The 21,747-nt window shown below is 46.9% G+C and overlaps 1 protein-coding gene across 2 annotated transcripts in view; it reads right to left on the bottom strand.

Moving 5' to 3' along the window:
* fam189a1 (family with sequence similarity 189 member A1) overlaps positions 1–21,747 on the bottom strand; it is a 78,110-nt gene extending 56,363 nt beyond the window's left edge. For both annotated transcript variants that reach the window (XR_011938492.1, XM_072492628.1), the window contains exon 1: positions 21,554–21,747. Coding sequence is in view for 1 of the 2 variants with exons in the window: in XM_072492628.1 (XP_072348729.1) it covers positions 21,554–21,733 (180 nt within the window). In the remaining variant the exon portion in view is untranslated. The remainder of the gene's footprint in view (positions 1–21,553) is intronic.

Raw genomic sequence — 21,747 nt, 5'->3', positions numbered from 1 at the left:
CACTTGGAACCAGATATGGGGTCCGCCCCGAAGTCCTTGGGGACTGGAGAGTCCCCAAGTTCAATTTGTCCTTCTTGGCAGGGTCACTCAGCAGCTCGAACCAACCCTTGACAGTGACCTGCTTCGCTGCCGCACCAACCAAGTAAGTCTCCAGTCAACGCACGCTACGAGATAGGCGCTCCTAGCTACCAGTCCATACCAGCTTTTGAATCCTGCAGACTCAGAATCGAACGAAAGGCCATTTGTTCCCCTGACCTGGTGGGCCAGTTCCAAAGCTATGTATAGGCCTTTTAGTGTTAGAGATAGTCTAGTAAGTAGAGTTTTATGCATGAGTAGTGATTGACTGTGGATAATAAATGTGTTTTGATTTGAATCTTACTAATTGGTGTGTCAAGTTATTGATCAGTACTTGAACTTGAACCTCGTGGTGGTATCATAAAGATACCTGGCGACTCTAGAGCAAAGGTTACAGAAACAGAGCAAATTAAGTAAAGACACAACGAGCAACGAATTAAGAGCCAACCAAACTTAGCAACATAGTCCACACCCTGGATTGTGTATACTCATGACACCAATCTCTTATGGGGGACTTTGTCAAGTCTTCTGAAAGTCCAAATATACCACATCCGCTTGCTCCCCCTCATCAACTCTACTAGTTACATCCCCAAAGAATTCCAGTAGATTTGTCAAATATAATTTCCCCTTCATAAATCCGACCCTGCCACTATTTCCGAGGTGTTCTGCTATAAAATCTTTGATAATGGATTCGAGAATTTTCCCACTCCCGATGTCAGGCTGACTGGTCTATAATTCCCTGCTTTCTCTACCTCCCCTTTTAAATAGCAGAGTTACATTAGCCACCCTCCAATCTGCTCCAGAGTCTATAGAATCCTGGAATCATCCACCATTTTTAGAGCTACTTTCTTCAGTACTCTGTGATGTAGATTATTATGCCTTGGGGTTTGTCAGCATCAATCCCATCCATATCCCATCACCATTTCTCTACTAATATTGATCTCCTTCGGTTCCTCCCTCTCACTAAGCCCTGCCTTTCCCAACATTTCTGGTATCTGATTTGTGTCCTTATTTGTGAAGACAGAACCAAAGTATGTGCTTAGTTGCTCAGCCATTTCTTTGTCCCCAATTATACATTCCCCTGTTCCTGACATTTGTCTTCACCAATCTTTTTCTCTTCACGTACCTATACAAACTTTTACAGTCAGTTTTTATGTTCCCTGCAAGCTTACTCGCGTACTCTATTTCCCCCTTCTTAATCAATCCCCTGGTCCTTCTTTGTGGAATTCTAAACTCCCAATCCTCAGACCTGTTGTTTTTCTTGGCCAATTTATATGCTTCTTCCTTGGATCGAACACTATCTCTAATTTCCCTTGTAAACCACGGATTAACCACCTTTCGCGTTTTACTTTAATGTCAGACAGGAATAAACAATTGTTGCAGTAGGTAGTGGCCTCGCCGGATCAGCCGGCAGGAAGCACCCGGCAATTCCCGCTCGCTACCACATTTGGAAACATTCTCGTTAGATCGCGCCCATAGTCTTTTCTTCCAGAGGAATGTGGTTTTGCAATTTATTTCCTGCAGTTGTAGGGGCTATGTTTTAATCTGCTGCCTGTTTGATTTTGTAATATGCAGGAGTGCTTGATTTACAAATCAAATAATAACTTTATATTAAAACTGTGAATTGGAGACGAGGAAACATGTCAGATTACTCTGAGATACAGTCTGGGTGACTTTGAAGTGCAGTTTCACAACAATCCTGTTTCTTTCTTCAAAACAAGTCATTTCTCATTTCCCAATCTTTCCTGTGTTTATATTTATAAAATATGATTGTTCACAGTCAGGTCACTCTGTTCCTCCTTCACTCACCAGCTCCTCCCTCAATCCCCCCCCCCCTCAATCATCCTGTCCCCTCAGCCACCCCGCCTGGTTCTGATGTTAATCGTTAGATTGTACCTGAAATTAAATTGGAGGTAAGCAGTGAGAAAAAAAATCTAAATTCAGCTGAGAGTTTGGATTTGTTCCACATTAAAATACCCCTGAAGAACACGGACGTCAGGCCTTTCCTTTCTTGTCAACGGTTAAATTGCATAAATCAGCCAATCACTGTCCCTTCTCTCCAGCTATCCATCTGATGCTGCATTTACGTGAATCATTTAGCGATGGGCACTCACACTGCGTCCTGCCAGCTTGCAGCTTCAGAGCTCAGTGCAGCGTGTGGTAGGACAATTTAATTGAATGGGCAGCTAATGGGCCATACTAAATCTAATTCCTGGCATAAATGGGAGGTGGACAAATCAGAGGCAAGCATATTGAAGAGGAGAACAGTGCACAGTTAGGTGGTAGCACCATCTCAGCATCTCCTTCTGGAGCTCTCACTGGGAAGGATGAATACTGTCCAATGTGGGAAAAATTGTGACATAATAACAAAGGAAATAGGATCAGGTCTTGATCAGAGTACGCATCAAGCGTACACAGTTCAATAGGATTATGGCTGATCTTGCTTCAATTGCACTTTCCCACCCAGTCCACCTATTCCTCGATTCTATGAGTCCCTGATAGATCAAAAATCTATCTATCCCAGTTTTATATATATTCAACAATGGAGCATCCATAACCCACTGGGATAGAGGATTCAAAGATTCATAACTCTGAATGAAAAAAACTATCTTTATCTCAATGTCCATCCCTTATCCTGAAACCGTTCCCCCTTTTTAAGATTCTCCAGCCAAGGGAAACATCCGTGTCTACCTGTCAAGGTCCTTTGAAGGTTTCAATGAAATGGTCTCACATTCTTCTAAATTCCAGAGTATTGGCCCAATTTACTCAGCCTCTCATCCTACGTCAACCCCCATAACCCAGGGACCAATCTATTGAGTCTTCACTGCCTGCCTCCAATGCGAGGATATCCTTCCTTAAATATGGAGGCCAAAACTGTGCACAGTATTCCAGGTGTTGTTTAACCAAAGCCGCGTACAATTGTAGAAAGACTTCTTTATTCTTGCACTCCAATCCCCTAGTAATTTCCGAACTGCTCGCTGTACTTGTGTACTAACTTTCTGTACCCAAATATCTGCGAAAAAAACATTAATAAGTGTCATGCATTTTTAAAAATATAAAAAATATTCTGCTTTTTTCTCATGTCCAAAGTGAATAACTTCACACTACCCTGCATTACACTCCATCTGCCATCTTATTGCCCACTTAATCGGTCTATATTTCTTTGCAGCCACTCTGTAGCCTCCTCAGTTTATAATCCCACCTAGCTTTGTGTCATCAACAGACTTAGACACATTACTCTGTCTCTTTGTCAGTCATTCCTATAGATAGTAGATAACGGAGTCCCCAGCATTGATCATTGCGGCACTCCATAGTCACAGCCTGTCAGCTTAAAAATGAGTTTTATCTGTATTCTCTGCTTCCTGTCCATTAACTAATCCTCTATTCATTCTGATTGTTATGTATAAACTTTTTGTGCATTTTGTGAACGTGAACCTACATCTACTGGCACCCCTTCATCTATCTTACAAGACTGTAGCACTCCCCCTCTCTGTTTTCTCTCTCCCTCCTTCTTGATTAGCGATTGTACATTTGTTATCTTCCAATCTGCTGGCACTGTACTGAATCTCGGGAATTGTGGAAAATCATAACCAAAGCATCCACTATTTCTGAAACATCTCTTTCAGAACTCTAGGATGTTGGTCATTGCTGGGGGTCTGTCAGATTTTAGTCCCTCAGTTCCTCCAGTATTTTCTCTGCTCATATGAACATTCAAATTGGCACATACCCAGGTGTTACATTAGTTTGCATTGCTTCATTTAAAAAATATATATATATTTATTAAAGTTTTTAACACAATTTTTCTCCCTTACAAACAATGACCCCCCCCCCCCCCCCCCCCCCCCGGTAACAAAAAAAAAAGAAACGAGAAATCACGCGAAGCAAGATATATACATGGCAAAATAGTATATTTACATAGCTTTGTACACTGGCTCTCTCCCGTACGTGCCAGTTTCCCCGACTCTTCATGTTATCTCTTGCTCATCCACCCCCCAGGCAGCTCCCCCCCCCCCCCCCCCCCCCGGCCAGGTTGCTGCTGCTGCTGACCGACCTTCCTCTAACGCTCCGCAAGATAGTCTAAGAACGGTTGCCACCGCCTGTAAAACCCCTGCGCAGACCCTCTCAAGGCAAACTTAATCTTCTCCAACTTTATGAACCCAGCCATATCGTTTATCCAGGCCTCCATGCTGGGGGGCTTCGCCTCCTTCCACATTAGCAAGATCCTTCGCCGGGCTACTAGGGACGCAAAGGCCAGGATACCGGCCTCTTTCGCCTCCTGCACTCCCGGTTCGTCCACTACTCCGAATATTGCTAGCCCCCAGCATGGCTTGACCCGGACTTTCACCACCTGAGATATTGCTCCCGGCACTCCTCTCCAGAACCCCTCCAGTGCCGGGCATGACCAAAACATATGGACATGGTTCGCCGGGCTCCCTGAGCACCTTCCACATCTGTCCTCTACCCCAAAGAACCTGCTCAACCTCGCCCCCTTCAAGTGAGCTCTGTGAACCACCTTAAATTGTATCAGGCTGAGCCTGGCACACGAGGAGGAATTAACCCTACCCAGGCATCAGCCCACAGACCTTCCTCGATCTCCTCCCCCAGTTCCTCCTCCCATTTACCCTTCAACTCTTCTACCAGCGCTTCCCCCTCTTCTTTCATCTCCTGGTGTATTTCCGACACCTTTCCCTCCCCGACCCATGCGCCCGAGATCACCGTGTCTCGAATTTCTTGTGCCGGGAGTAACGGGAATTCCCTCACCTGTCGCCTCACAAAAGCCCTCACCTGCATATATCTAAAGGCATTTCCCGGGGGTAACTCGAACTTCTCCTCCAGTGCCCCTTAGCTCGCAAACGTTCCGTCAATGAATAGGTCCCCCATTCTTCTGATCCCCGCCCGATGCCAGCTCTGGAACCCCCCCGTCCATCTTCCCCGGGGCAAACCGATGGTTACCCCTGATCGGGGACCACACCGATGCTCCCATTGCACCCCTGTGCCGTCTCCACTGGCCCCAGATCCTTAGCGTTGCCGCCACCACCGGGCTCGTGGTATACTTTGTCGGCGAGAGCGGCAGCGGTGCCGTCACCAACGCCCCAAGACTCGTTCCTTTGCAGGGTGCCATCTCCATCCTCTTCCATGCCGCCCCCTCTCCCTCCATAACCCACTTGCGGATCATCGACACATTTGCTGCGCAGTAGGAGCTCCCCAGGTTTGGCAGCGCCAACCCTCCTCGGTCCCTACTGCATTCCAGGAACCCTCTCCTTACTCTCGGGGTCTTATTCGCCCACACAAACCCCATAATACTCCTGCCTACTCTTAAAAAAGGCCTTAGTGATCACGATGGGAAGGCACTGAAACACAAACAGAAACCTCGGAAGGACCACCATTTTGACCGATTGCACTCTACCCGCCAGCGAGAGCGGTAACATGTCCCATCTTTTAAAATCCTCCTCCATTTGCTCCACCAACCTCGTCAGATTCAGTTTATGTAGGGTCCCCCAACTCCTGGCTATCTGGATCCCCAGATACCGAAGGCTCCCCTCTGCTCTCCTCAGCGGTAGGTCCCCTATCCCTCTTTCTTGGTCCCCCGCCTGTAATACAAAGAGCTCACTCTTCCCTACATTGAGCTTATAGCCCGAAAACTCCCCAAACTCCCTTAGAGTCTGCATGACCTCCACCATCCCCTCCATTGGATCCGCCACGTACAGCAACAGGTCATCCGCATATAGCGACACCCGATGCTCTTCTCCCCCTCGGACTACCCCCCTCCATTTATTAGACTCCCTCAATGACATGGCCAATGGTTCGATTGCCAATGCGAACAACAGGGGGGTTGCATTGCTTCATATGGGCACAATACACAGTCCTGACTGTCAAAGACATCAACCCAAGTCTAGGACAACTTTTCCTGAGCTGAGTGAGATCAAGCGGGTACAAAGAACAAAGAACAAAGAAATGTACAGCACAGGAACAGGCCCTTCGGCCCTCCAAGCCCGTGCCGACCATGCTGCCCGACTAAACCACAATCTTCTACACTTCCTGGGTCCGTATCCTTCTATTCCCATCCTATTCATATATTTGTCAAGATGCCCCTTAAATGTCCCTATCGTCCCTGCTTCCACTACCTCCTCCGGTAGCGAGTTCCAGGCACCCACTACCCTCTGCGTAAAAAAACTTGCCTCGTACATCTACTCTAAACCTTGCCCCTCTCACCTTAAACCTATGCCCCCTACCTCCTGTGTTCTTACACCAACACTGATTAGTCAGGCAGTACGACAGTGGAAGAGCTTTCTGCCCATCTTCAGGGGCATCTAAAGGTGGGGTAGGGGGTCAAAACAAGTATCAATAGTACTGAAAAGGGGGCAGAGAAATCAATGCAACAGGTAAATGAAAAGCAGATGGAGGAAGGATTAGGGGGGAGTTAAAACATTCTCTTCCCACCAGCTGGGATACAAGGACAAACAAAAATAGGCAACATTCAAAGTGAGATGTGATATTCTTCCCCACCAGAGCGATGTAGAGTAGATTCAACTAAATGCTTTGGATGGAGAGACTGCAAGGAGCTCTGGAAATTGAGAAATAAAGGTCAGAGATTACCCCTAACTTTCGGTAAACGTGACGTCAGTTTGAACTGGATCATATTGTGAAGGTCAGCAGAAAATCAGTCTACAAAGAACAAAAAAAAATACGGTGGATGCTGGTAATCCAAAATAAAGACAGAAAATATTGTAAATGCTCAACAAGTCAGGCAGCATCTGTGAAGAGAGAAACAGAGATAATCTTTCAAGTTGATGACCTTTCATCAGACCCAGGAAAGACTTGTATTATCAGCCTCTGATGGATTAGAGCTTGAATCTCTCAGCCAACAGTGCCATTCAGTTAACGTACTGTCTGTACCAGAGGAATAAATCGCAGAGGAGTGGATTAACTCGCTTATAACAAATCACAGAATCTTCAAAAATATTTCAGCAAAGAACAAAAGATCCACCCGGATAAAATGAGAAGTGTTACCTGTGTTGTTACACAGGGTGAATCCCCACTTCACTAAAGTGACTACTCTTCAAAGCTGCTCCATTGGCTGCCCAGCACTTTGGCACATCTCGAGGTCGGGGATGGCGCGACAGAAGGGCCCACACTGTGTCTGCTGGAACAATCCAAAACTAATTGCAGTGCCTTGATTGGTCACCAAATACCTGCTTCAAATATTGACCTAATTTTCTGTTAAATTACTCCCTTTGGTAATGCATGCTCCTTTTCTGATTGTAGGGCTGTGACCAGTGGTGTTCCGCAGGGATCAGTGCTGGGACCTTTGCTATTCGTAGTATATATAAATGATTTGGAGGAGAATGTAACTGGTCTGATTAGTAAGTTTGCAAACGACACAAAGGTTGGTGGAATTGCGGATAGCGATGAGGACTGTCAGAGGATACAGCAGGATTTAGATTGTTTGGAGACTTGGGCGGAGAGATGGCAGATGGAGTTTAATCCGGACAAATGTGAGGTAATGCATTTTGGAAGGTCTAATACAGGTAGGGAATATACAGAGAATGGTAGAACCCTCAAGGGTATTGACAGTCAGAGAGATCTTGGTGTACAGGTCCACACGTCACTGAAAGGGGCAACACAGGTGGAGAAGGTAGTCAAGAAGGCATACGGCATGCTTGCCTTCATTGAGGTCTTAGCTATGAGGAGAGGTTGAATAAACAGGGGCGACCTGATAGAAGTCCACAAAGTTATGAGGGGCAGAGACAGAGTGGATAGTCAGAGACTTTTTCCCACGGTAGAGGGGTCAATTACTAGGGGGCATAGGTTTAAGGTGAGAGGGGCAAGGTTTAGAGGAGATGTACAAGGCAAGTTTTTTTACACAGAGGGTAGTGGGTGCCTTGAACTCGCTGCCAGAGGAGATGGTGGAAGCAGGGACGATAGTGACATTTAAGGGGCATCTTGACAAATACATGAATAGGATGGGAATAGAGGGATACGGACCCCAGAAGTGTAGAAGATTTTAGTTTAGACGGGCAGCATGGTCGGCACGGGCTTGGAGGGCCGAAGGGCCTGTTCCTGTGCTGTACTTTTCTTTGTTCTTTCCTCTAGTCTCTGAGAAGACATTTCTCCTAATCTTTATCCTCACTCCCATGGTGACATTTGCTAACTGTTTTTTTCCCACATGGGGACTCATGTTTAATCTCTCATTCTAAACCCACACTTCCAGTAAACCCATTCAATCACATAAACATATGCTCTCACACTCTCATACTTCCAGACACACACACACACACACACACACAAACAGGAACAAAAGGGAATGTGGCAATTTACCCATCCACAATGAATCATTTCACTCCATTCATTTGCAATGACATGTATATGTATGTATCTGTCTACTTCACCAGTCACTACGTCCTCTTGGTTGTTACTATTCTCCTGTTTTCAAATGTTCCAAAATCCGTCTCATCTGCAAACCCTGAAATTACACACTCTGAGGTGTTTGTTATTTAGATGTGTTGTAACCTGAATACAGACACCACTGTCTACTTCCTTCCAGACTGACAAACAACCACTCACCTCAACTCTGCTTTCCGTCTCCTGCTTAACTCCATATCCACACTGGCACTATCCCTTTTCCCATGGAATAGAATTTTGCATTGACCTGCCCTCACCAGTGCAGTATTTTAGTGTCACACAGTAACATTCTTGGACCCACACAGCGCTGTCCCTGTGTATATAGCGACTGACCTACCCACACAGCACTGTCCTGTGTATATAGCGACTGACCTACCCACACAGCGCTGTCCCTGTGTATATAGCGACTGACCTACCCACACAGCGCTGTCCTGTGTATATAGCGACTGACCTACCCACACAGTGCTGTCCCTGTGTATATAGCGACTGACCTACCCACACAGCGCTTTCCTGTGTATATAGCGACTGACCTACCCACACAGTGCTGTCCCTGTGTATATAGCGACTGACCTACCCACACAGCGCTGTCCCTGTGTATATAGCGACTAACCTACCCACACAGCGCTGTCCTGTGTATATAGCGACTGACCTGCCCACATTTGCGCCATCCTGGATATATAGCAACTGACCTGCCACATCAGCACTGTCCCTGTGTAGATACTGACCGACCTGCCCACACGAGCGCTGTCCGTGTGCATATAGCGACTGGCCTGCTCTCACCAGCGCTGTCCCTGTGCATATAGCGACTGACACGACGGTTATTGTTCACAGTTGTAGCAGACATAAGATGAATTTTACTCGCCCATAAACTTTAAAGAAATTCTGGGGAGAACATTATTCAGGACAATCATTAAAATCCAGGTGTGCTGTCGATGACAGATATATTCACACTCAAAAGAGTGAATTTCACTGAGCGCCTGTCGTGATGACGGCTGTCCCACAGCACTTTAATATTCAAGTATTTACGATGTGCTGTAGGGGAGCAAACAGCAGCCAATTTCCACAGAGCTACTTCCCCCAAACAGCAATCAAATAAACTAAATATCATCTCAGGACACAGCGGAGAATTCCCCTGCACTTCTTCAATTTACTGCCATGGGACTTTATACACCACCAGTGGGAGCAGATGGGACATCAGTTTAATGTATTTTCTGAAAAGTGGCACTCTCTCAGTACTGACCCTCTCACAGTGCAGCACTCCTTCAGTACTGATCCTCTGACAGTGCAGCACTCCCTCAGTACTGACCCTCTGACAGTGCAGCACTCCCTCAGTACTGACCCTCTGACAGTGCATCACTCCCTTAGTACTGACCCTCTGACAGTGCAGCACTCCCTCAGTACTGACCCTGTGATAGTGCAGCACTCCCACAGTACTGACCCTCTGACATTGCAGCACTCCCTCAGTACTGATCCTCTGACAGTGCAGCACTCCCTCAGTACTGACCCTCTGACAGTGCATCACTCCCTCAGTACTGACCCTCTGACAGAGCAGCACTCCCTCAGTACTGACCCTGTGATAGTGCAGCACTCCCACAGTACTGACCCTCTGACATTGCAGCACTCCCTCAGTACTGACGCTCTGACAGTGCAGCACTCCCACAGTACTGACCCTCTGACAGTGCAGCACTCCCTCAGTACCGACCCTCTGACAGTGCGGCGCTCCCTCAGTACTGACCCTCTGACAGTGCAGCACTCCCTCAGTACTGACCCTGTGACAGTGCAGCACTCCCACAGTACTGACCCTCTGACAGTGCGGCACTCCCTCAGTACTGACCCTCTGCAGTGCAGCACTCCCTCAGTACTGACCCTGACAGTGCAGCATTCCCTCAGTACTGACCCTCTGACAGTGCATCACTCCCTCAGTACTGACCCTCTGACAGTGCAGCACTCCCTCAGTACTGACCCTCTGACAGTGCAGCGCTCCCTCAGTACTGACCCTCTGACAGTGCAGCACTCCCTCAGTACTGACCCTGTGACAGTGCAGCACTCCCACAGTACTGGCCCTCTGACAGTGCAGCACTCCCTCAGTACCGACCCTCTGACAGTGCGGCGCTCCCTCAGTACTGACCCTCTGACAGTGCAGCACTCCCTCAGTACTGACCCTGACAGTGCAGCATTCCCTCAGTACTGACCCTCTGACAGTGCATCACTCCCTCAGTACTGACCCTCTGACAGTGCAGCACTCCCTCAGTACTGACCCTCTGACAGTGCAGCACTCCCTCAGTACTGACCCTCTGACAGTGCAGCACTCCCTCAGTACTGACCCTGTGACAGTGCAGCACTCCCACAGTACTGACCCTCTGACATTGCAGCACTCCCTCAGTACTGACGCTCTGACAGTGCAGCACTCTCACAGTACTGACCCTCTGACAGTGCAGCACTCCCTCAATACTGACCCTGACAGTGCAGCACTCCCTCAGTACTGACCCTCTGACAGTGCAGCGCTCCCTCAGTACTGGCCCTCTGACAGTCCAGCACTCCCTCAGTACTGGCCCTCTGACACTGCGGCACCGCAATATTGCACTGAAGTCTTAGCCTAGATTTTTGTTTTCAGGTCTTTGTAGAATGACTTGAACCCATGACCTTCTGACTGCGAGGTGGGAGTGCCACTACCAAATCACGGCTAACACAACCTGTAATTCAGACTCTGTTACTCAGCAAATCTTTAAACAATTCATAGCTCTAATTATCTTTGGATTCCATTATGAATTATAATAGCAGATGGTTTCCCAGTAATTTATTACATTTAAAGCTAACTGTGCATTTTCTTTGACTTGGCCACAAGGGTGGGGGTGGAAGAGAGGTAAACCTTCACTGACAATGAACAAAAGAGGTTGTGATAACTTACTGCGCATGTTACGCAGACTTTTGGGTTCTTTTCTGTTCATTTCAATTGAATAAAACACTGTCTTTCACTGTGTAATGCATTTAATTTATTTTGGAACTTTGCAGTGAAATTTGAAGTGTATGAATTATGGCGAATTTGCAGCCTTGAAGGTATATTCAAAATTTAATTTGCTCTGTAACAGCTTTGACTAACCGGTGGAAATTTACAGCATCTGGTTCTCGCAAAAATGTTCAGATAAACAGCATTAAATATCACCATAACGCTAATTGATTTATAATTCTAATTCAAAATGTCAAATGTCTGTCGTGTCAAGAATGCTCTGCCACTCCTCCAAAGCAATAAGAGGTTTCCATAAATAGCCCAATCTCCCATGAACCAAATCTGGGGACAAACAATTCCCCCTTAATCAAGGAGCTCAATCTTTAGATGCTTCCCGTCTTTGACCTGGGTGTGCGCGGAAATACAAACATGTTGAAGAGAATTCTCAATTAGCCTGTGGTCTGACTTCTTGGAGATGTAAACTTTGGTCTTTGGCAGAGAATCAGGGATCCTCTAACATCGTGAAATGCAAAGAGAGACATGACATCTTTGCTGATACAAATTGACCATCTTGCTCCTAATTCATGAATCATTATTCTTTCACATGTCCTTTGACTGACTTGAAGCAAGAAAAAAAACTGTCTGGTTTTCAGGAGAACATTGAAATCCAAGATAAATCTGTGACATTTCTCGCTGACTCCCTAATATTATCCTGGAAAACTGAAACCACCTAACAATTAGCTCAGTGTATTCCAAGCACTGCTCCAGCACTGTGCTAGGCAAACGGTCTATGATATCTATACTTCGCACGTGCTCACCTGGCCCGATATTAATCCAGCTCTTTTTTAAAGGGATAAATCAATATTCAATAATATCAGGACGGATCTGATCTTGGCTTCAAATCTACTTTCTCACCTGTTCCCCATAACCTTTGATGCCCTCAGAGTTCACAAATGTCTTAATTCAGCCTTGAATATATTCAATGATCCAGCCACCACACTACTCTGGGTCAGAGAATTCCAAAAATTCATGAACCTCAGAAGAAAGTCGTCCTCACCTCCATCATAACTGAGCACCCCCTTATTCTGAAACCGTACCTGATTTCTAGGTTCTTCCAGGAAGGGAAACATTATCATACAATCTACTCTGTTAACTCCCCTCAGAACCTTCTGTTTCATTAATGAAATGTAATTGGTAAGTTCAGTTCTTGCTGCTGCCAATTTCCCCTATCCCCAATATACTCAGTTACTTTTACATGAGTAATGTTTTCAAGGGGCTTATTTCAACTAAAACACATTCACACATCAAAACCATAGGAACATTACAGCGTAAAAAGAGGCCAATCAGCCCATCGCATCTGCGCCGGCCAAAACAAAAAGAGGGGAAAAAAAGCTAGCCACCCATTTTAATTCTATTTCCCAACACCTGGTCTGTCGCCTGGCAGGTTTCAGCATTCTGGTGTAGATCCAGGTACCTTTTGAATAATTCCAGGCATCTGCCACCTGTTATTGAAAATCTGGAAAGTTGTGTCATTTGAAACATGGAAGTCTGGCAATATCTGGTCTGAGAGAAACATGAGAGAATACAGGGAAAGAGCCCACAAAGGGTTAACAGCAGCTGCCAGGGAAGGATTGTAAAATGCAGATAGCTTTGTTCATCAGGCTTAGCAAACAAGACAAACAGGATTTTGAATGAAGCCAAAAACAATGGCTCACACCTTCATTGAAAGTAACTATCTTAGTAAGGATCTGGAAAAGAATGGATGAGGTTCAGTTGAATTTGGTGAGAATTCTGGGTGTGAAAATTTGCTAATACCAGGTAAATTAAAGAAAACTGGAGACGATCAGTCTCCGAGAAACGTAATTCAAAGCAAAACTCAAGTCAAAATTATGAGCTGCGGACACAATTGGAAAATAAAACTATAGAAATGACAGGAATTAAAATTCACACCTCTATTGAAACCAAAGCATTTTGAACATCATAAAGGAAACAATGTAATCAGATCTATGAGGTGAAGTCGTGTCAAAATGAATACTTAGTTGGATTTGAAGGTTTAGATCAAAGATACTTTTTACAATCAAAGAAAATAAGAGTTACTTTACAATAACGTCATAAAAACTTAACTGTTAGAAAGAGAATATAAACCCCGAGACCAGGGCAACGAGAACCAGAACTCAGAGGGAGAGAGAGAGACGCAGAGAGGGAACAAGCAGTTAGAGTCGGCTCAGTGGGACTGGATGGGCCCAGACCTGCTGGAAGTGTACGAGAGTATGCTTCTGGACGGCAGCATGTCAGAATCCATGAGGAAAGGCATCATCACCCTCATCTACAGGCAGAAGGGGGAAAGGGAAGAAATTCAAAATTGGCGACCCATTTCACTGTTGAATGTGGATTATAAAATTCTAGCCAAGCTCATCGCCAATCGGGTCAGGTCTGCTCTGGAGTCGGTGATCCACCCTGACCAGACCTGTGCTGTACCCGGCAGGAAGATCTCTGATAGCCTCGCGCTACTCAGGGATACGATCGCCTACGTGCAGGACAGGAAGGTGGACACCTGCCTCATCAGCCTTGACCAGGAGAAGGCTTTTGACAGAATATCACACACCTACATGATGGATGTGCTCTCCAAAATGGGGTTTGGGGAGGGAATTCGCAATTGGATCAAACTGCTCTACACCAACATCTATAGCGCAGTCTCAATCAATGGGTGGGAATCAGAAAAGTTCCAGATCAAATCAGGAGTCAGGCAGGGCTGCCCTCTCTCCTCGGCCCTGTTTGTGTGCTGCATAGAACCTTTTGCCGAGTCCATCAGGAAGGATCCGGGTATAAGAGGAGTGACGATCCCAGGCAGCGGAGGCGTGCAAGTCAAGGCTTCCCTGTACATGGACGACGTTGCCGTCTTCTGCTCGGATCCTGCGTCTGTACGCAGGCTCTTGAATGCCTGCGACCAGTTTGAACTGGCCTCGGGAGCCAACGGCAAGAGCGAGGCCATGTTCTTTGGGAACTGGGCCGACCGGTCCTTTGTCCCCTTCACTGTCAGGTCAGATTATCTGAAGATGCTGGGGATATGGTTCGGAGCGGCTGGGACGTGCACCAAAAACTGGGAGGAGCGCATCGGCAAGGTAAGACAGAAACTGGGCTGGTGGGAGCAACGCTCCCTCTCCATTGCGGGCAAAACCCTGGTCATCAGGTGTGAGGTACTCTTGGTGTTACTGCATGTAGCGAAGGTCTGGCCCATTACCCGACCCTACGCCGCAGCAGTCACCCGGGCTATCTTCAAATTCATCTGGAGATCCAAGATGGACCGTGTCCGAAGGGACATCATGGACAAACCTCTGGATAAGGGAGGGAAAAACGTACCCAACGTCTCCCTCATCCTGATGGCCACCTTTGTGTGCAGCTGCATCCAGCTGTGTGTGGAACCCTGGTATGCAAACACCAAGTGTCACTACATACTGAGGTTCTACCTGTCCCCAGTGTTGCGAAGGATGGGCCTGGCCTCATTGCCGCGGAACGCTCCAAGTAGTTGGACCGTGCCGTACCACCTGTCTCTCGTAGAAAAGTTTTTGAAGAAAAACACCTTTGACCACAAGGCAATGAAGCAGTGGTCAGCACGTAATGTCCTCGAGGCCCTCAGGGAAAAGGAGACTGTGGAGGACGTTGGACGGTTCCCTGAGCAGACTGTCAGAGCCATCTGGCAGAATGCCTCATCACCAGAGCTTACAAACAAACACCAAGACCTAGCTTGGCTGGTGGTGAGAAGGGCCCTCCCCGTCAGATTCTTCATGTACACCCGAAGGCTCAGTGCCGTTGTACGCTGCCCTCGGAGTGGCTGTGGGGGAAATGGGACGGTCACCCACCTCCTTGTGGAATGTGCCTTTGCAAAGAAGGTCTGGAGAGAGATGCAGTGGTATTTGTCAAGGTTCATCCCGAGCAGCTCTGTGACACAGGACTCTGTGCTCTACGGACTGTTTCCAGGGACACACACCGAGACAAACATCAACTGCTGCTGGAAGGTCATCAACTCGATGAAAGTGGGCAGCACGGTAGCATTGTGGATAGCACAATTGCTTCACAGCTCCAGGGTCCCAGGTTCGATTCTGGCTTGGGTCACTGTCTGTCCGGAGTGTGCACATCCTCCCAGTGTGTGCGTGGGTTTCCTCCGGGTGCTCCGGTTCCTCCCACAGTCCAAAGATGTGCAGGTTAGGTGGATTGGCCATGATAAATTGCCCTTAGTGACCAAAACTGCCCTTAGTGTTGGGTGGGGTTACGGAGATAGGGTGGAGGTGTTGGGTAGGGTGCTCTTTCCAAGAGCCGGTGCAGACTCGATGGGCCAAATGGCCTCCTTCTGCACTGTAAATTCTATGAAGACGCTCTTTGGTCTACCCGAAACTTGCTGATCTTCCAGTGGAAAGAGCTGTCCTCGATCGAGTGTTGCAGACTGGCACATTCCAAGGTCCAGGACTACGTGCTGAGGGGCGCACTGAAGCTTGGGGCAACTGCCGCCAAGGCGCAATGGGGAAAGACCACTGTGAAAGGTCTTTCCAGCAAATGTACACCGAGGGGCAGGTAACAGTGTAAACCCCCCTCGGTCTGGGTCATTAACACTCCAATGTATAAAAGAAACATGACAATGTAAATGTTTAAGAAGGAATTGTAACTTAAAGAGCGATTATGGGTGTAATGTTATCAAAATTGAATGGAAGAAAGTCAAGGGAATGTGTAACTCTGATGGAAATGTACAGTCAAGACAATTTGAAATGTTCTGTAATGTTTAGTATACATTTTATGAATAAAGTATATTTTTTGAAAAAAAAAAGTTAGAGTCAGAATACAGTCAGCTCGGCCATGGGAAAGAGACGGTAAAGCAGCCAAGCTAAAATGGCTAATACATCTAAGGAAGACTAGAATTTAAAGAGTAGGCAGAGTCAGCTCGGAGATAGCCAGCAGAGCCAGCTCTCATAGCTCGGTACAAGGGAAAGATAGGACACAGCAACCGAGTTCATCAGCGAATACATCGAAAGAAGACCAGACTTTAAAGAAGATTGATTGTCAAGTTGGGCCTGAAGGTCCCTTCAACCAACCAGAAGGATCCAGAAGCAAGATCTTTTTACCTTTCTGTAAAGACAGTAATTGCAGCTTTTAAAAGAAAAAATATAATAATAAAATAACTTAATTTGACCTGAAATAGTGGTTATTATTAGGATCGATGCTACTAAGTGGTAAGTAGATGAAATCTTCGGTGAAGGTATGGGTTATACCGGGGGATAACTTGAAAACATAGTTTGACCTGAATAGCACCCACTGAAGCTTGCATCGGAGTTGGGGAGTGAGAATCCCTGATCACCATTTAGAATGTCGGCCCTTTTTGGTATAGGGGGACTTCTAAGAATAGTGGTGAGTTTTCAAAAATACACCTCTGGGTGAAAAGGTTTTTATCTTACCCCCAATGCTTCTGGATAACCAGGGAGCTCGGGATTTGGTAGCACCACCCTTTTTCTTCGTGGTAACTGGTCTAAACTGTGCCTGGAGAATCTCGCGTTTGATGCCTCCCTCTGATTGGACATGGTTTTCCACTTTCCCAGCTGTATCCAGTCCACTTTCGCCATTTCATCTCTCAGCTTTGTAAAACCGGGCAGCACGGTGGCATTGTGGATAGCACAATTGCTTCACAGCTCCAGGGTCCTAGGTTCGATTCCGGCTTGGGTCACTGTCTGTGCGGAGTCTGCACATCCTCCTTGTGTGTGCGTGGGTTTCCTCCGGGTGCTCCGGTTTCCTCCCACAGTCCAAAGATGTGCAGGTTAGGTGGATTGGCCATGATAAATTGCCCTTAGTGTCCAAAATTGCCCTTAGTGTTGGGTGGGGTTACTGGGTTATGGGGATAAGGTGGAGTAGGTAGACTGTGGGTAGGGTGCTCTTTCCAAGAGCCGGTGCAGACTCGATGGGCCGAATGGCCTCCTTCTGCGCTGTAAATTCTATGATAAAACCCGCCTTCTCTTAATTTAGAATTTCTACTCCTGTTCTCTATTTTTGCTTTTCCATAATGATGCTAAATCGAACTGTAATATGATCACTATTTCCAAAATGGTCTCCCGCTGCTACTTCGTCCACTTGCCCAGATTAATTATCTACGACTAAATGTTGGGCTCGTTATATGCTGGCTAAAAGGTTCTTCTGAATGCAGTTCAAAAATGTTGTGCCCTGTGCCTTTCGCTGTTCATACCCCGATTGGTATTAGGGTTGTCGAAGTCAGGGCAGCACAATGATGCAGTGGTTAGCATTGCTGCCTCATGGCGCAGAGGTTCAAGGCTCGATCCCGGCTCTGGGTCACCGGACGTGCGGAGTTCGCACATTCTCCCTGTGTTTGCGTGGGTCTCACCCCCACAACCCAAAGATGTGTAGAGTAGGTGGACTGAACAAGCTAAATTGCCCCTTCATTGGAAAAAGTGAATTGGGTACTCTAAATTTTAAAAAAAGGGTTGTCGAAGTCTTCAACTATTACTGCTCTATTGTTATTACACTCAGAAATTTGTCGACATAAGTGCTCTTCTAACTCCCTCTCACTATTTAGGGGTCTTTCCAGCAAGGTGGCTGCCTTTTATATTTCTGTGCTCAATCCATATGGCCTAATGTTTTAAAAACTAATTTTTGGGGTGTGGGTGTCGCTGACTAGGCCAACATTTATTGCCTCCTGCCAATTGCCCTTGAGAATCATTGAATAGAATCTTAGAATCTTTACAGTGCAGAAGGAGGCTATTCGGCCAATCGTGTCTGAAAGAGCACCCCACTCAGGCGCATTTCCCTCTCTATCCCACAACCCCACCTAATCTGCACATCCCCGGACACTAAGAGTCAATTTTTCATCATAACCAATCCACCAAACCTGCACATCTTTGGACTGTGGGAGGAAAGCGGAGCTCCCGGAGGAAACCCACGCAGACACAGGGAGAAAGTGCAAACTCCACACAAACAGTGACTCAAGCCGGGAATCGAGCCTGGGACCCTGGCGCTGTGAAGCAAGTGATAACCACTGTACTACCGTGCCGCTCATTATAACAATTGACTGGATTACATGGTCATCATTAGACTTTTAATTCCAGATTTTTAATGATTTCAAATGTCAACATCTGTCATGGTGGGATTTGAACCTGGGTCCCTCGAGCATTACTCTGGGTCACTGGATTAATAGTCCAATGATAATACGACTCTACCACTGCCTCCCCAATGTTAACAAACGTTAAATGACCCTTCTACAAAAACAGTCGAAATGTGATGAATTATACAGTCAGAGAGGTGGGTGGAGGAGGTGGGCAGAATAAAAGAACAGGGATAGGCTGGAGCAAAGGAGAGATTGACAAAGGAGCACAGGAGCATTAAGGCCTTTCCCACATGTCTGCTCTACAGTGATGCCCAACGCAAACTGGAAGAACACCACCTCATTTTCAGATTAGGCATGTTACAGCCTTCCGGATTCAACATTCAACAACTTTAGATTTTAACATTCTCCTTCATCTTGACCCTCCCTTTTGAAGTTTTTTGTTTTTCAGTTCCCTTGGCTTGTCCCGACATCACCCCAACCCTGTCACACATGTTCACCTGTTCCTTCTTGTTCAGTTTTGCTCCCATTAACACATTCCGCTATCTTACCTTTTGCTACTTTGAGCACTCTTCATCCCTAAATGGCATAATTAACATTCCGTCCTGTACATGACACCTTTGCCCCAATCTACCCCTGTTCTTCTGTTCTGTCCCACCTCCTGCTCCCCTCTCCTACAATATAATTCATCACATTTCTAATTGCAGTTCTGTGGAAGGGTCATTTGGACTCACAACGTGAACACTATTTTTCTCCACAGATACTGCCACACTTGCTAAATTTATCCAGCAGAACCTTGTGACAGCTGAAGTATGAGAGCTGTCTCACAGAGCTAGCACAGCACAATGGGTGAATGGTCTCCTGAGCTGCATCATTCTGTTCTTCAGATTCCAGTTCCCTGTGAAATAAAGGCCAACATTTATCAGCTACCTCTGCATAAACGTTTAGTGATCCATACGTTTGGATCCATTTATCTTTCTGCTCATTCCAAAGTGACTTTCCTAGATCCAGAGATGATCTCGGACTTTCCCCAAGTTAAACTCCATCTGCCACAGTTTTTCCCACTCACTTACCCACAGATGCCCCTTTGTAAGCGGGTTGCTCACCTGGATTAACCTGGCTAACCAAGATAATTTACCCACCAACCTAGGCTTAGGCAATTCAGCCCCTCGAACCTGCTTTGCCATTCAATCAGATCATAGCTGATCTCTTCCTGGTCTCAAATCCACCTCCCCACCTGTTCCCCATATCCCTTTAACACGTTTTTAAAATCAGAAATACATCTATCTCCTTTCTGAAACCATTTAATGATTCAGATTCCACCGCACTATGGGGCAGCGAGTTGCACAAATTCACCACCCTCTGCGAGAAGTAGTTCCTCCTCATCTCAGTTCTAAATCTACTGCCTCTCAACCTATATCTGTGACCTCTCACTCTAAATTGCCCCACAAGGGGGAACATTTGGTCTACGTTTACTTTATCAATCCCTTTTAGTATTTTATACACCTTGATCAGATTCCCTCTCATCCTTCTAAACTCCAGCGAGTATAAGTCCAAACTGCTTAATCTGTGCTCATCGATCAACCCTTTCATCCCCGGAATCAATCTGGTGATCCTCCTCTGAACTGCCTCCAATGCCACCACATCCTTCCTCAAATAAGGAGACCAAAACTGGACACACTACTCCAGATGTGGTCTTACCAACACCCTATACAATTGCAACAACACTGCTCTACTTTTATACTCCAGTCCTTTTGCAATAAACGCTAACTTTCCATTTGCCTTTTTAAGCTGCCCTGTCACTAACCAGATAACCAAACACTAACCAGATAACAAGACACTAACCAAGTAGTTAACCGACTCGGCTGACTTTACCAGTCACTAACCAGGTTACCCAAGTCTCATTAGCCGGGCCTCACTCAGCAGTTTACACTAAATTGGTTACCCAGGTGTCATTGACCAGGTCTCACCAACCAGGCTCTCATTAACCAGTTCACACTCACTGGGTCTCACTAAAGGATTAACCTGTCTCTCACTAACCAGGTTACACTAACCAGTTTTCACTCACCAGGTCTCACTAAGCAGTTTACACTCACCAGGTCTCACTAACAGGGTTAATCTGGCTCTCACTAACCAGGTCTCCATAACCAGGTTATACAAACCTTTTTAAATTTTAGAGTACCCAATTCATTTTCCAATTAAGGGGCAATCTAGTGTGGCCAATCCACCTACCCGGCACATTTTTGGGCTGTGGGGGTGAGACCCACGCAGACACGGGGAGAATGTGCAAACTCCACACGGACAGTGACCCAGAGCCGGGATCGAACCTGGGACCTCGGCGCCGTGAGGCTGCAGTGCTGACCACTGCGCCACCCCCAGGTTACACTAATCTGGCTCTCACTAACCAGGTCTCACTAACAGGGTTAACCTGGCTCTCACTAACCAGGTTAGACTAACAGGGTTAACCTGGCTCTCACTAACCAGGTCTCACTAACAGGGTTAACCTGGCTCTCACTAACCAGGTTAGACTAACAGGGTTAACCTGGCTCTCACTAACCGGGTTACACTAACAGGGTTAACCTGGCTCTCACTAACCGGGTTAAACTAACAGGGTTAACCTGGCTCTCACTAACCAGGTTACACTAACAGGGTTAACCTGGCTCTCACTAACCAGGTTAGACTAACAGGGTTAACCTGGCTCTCACTAACCAGGTTAGACTAACAGGGTTAACCTGGCTCTCACTAACCAGGTCTCACTAACAGGGTTAACCTGGCTCTCACTAACCAGGTTAGACTAACAGGGTTAACCTGGCTCTCACTAACCGGGTTACACTAACAGGGTTAACCTGGCTCTCACTAACCAGGTTACACTAACAGGGTTAACCTGGCTCTCACTAACCAGGTTACACTAACAGGGTTAACCTGGCTCTCACTAACCAGGTTAGACTAACAGGGTTAACCTGGCTCTCACTAACCGGGTTACACTAACAGGGTTAACCTGGCTCTCACTAACCAGGTTACCGGTCACTCACCGAGAACCCGGCCCAGAAGGGGCAGGCGTGGCGGACGCGGGCGGACGATGCCAGCGCCAGAGCGGCGAAGCTGACGGCGACGATCAGCCCCCCGAGCGCCAGCTGGGCGGCGCCGAGAGTCAGGAGGAGGCCCCGGGCCCGGGTCCCGCGCCGCCCGGCCCGCACCTCCCAGCCGGGCATGGCCAGAGCGGGGC

This window comes from Scyliorhinus torazame, chromosome 30, assembly GCF_047496885.1.
Source record: "Scyliorhinus torazame isolate Kashiwa2021f chromosome 30, sScyTor2.1, whole genome shotgun sequence".
Classification (NCBI taxonomy): Eukaryota; Metazoa; Chordata; class Chondrichthyes; order Carcharhiniformes; family Scyliorhinidae; genus Scyliorhinus; species Scyliorhinus torazame.
Note: the sequence above shows the minus strand (reverse complement) of the source record. Positions and strands in the feature narration are given on the sequence as shown.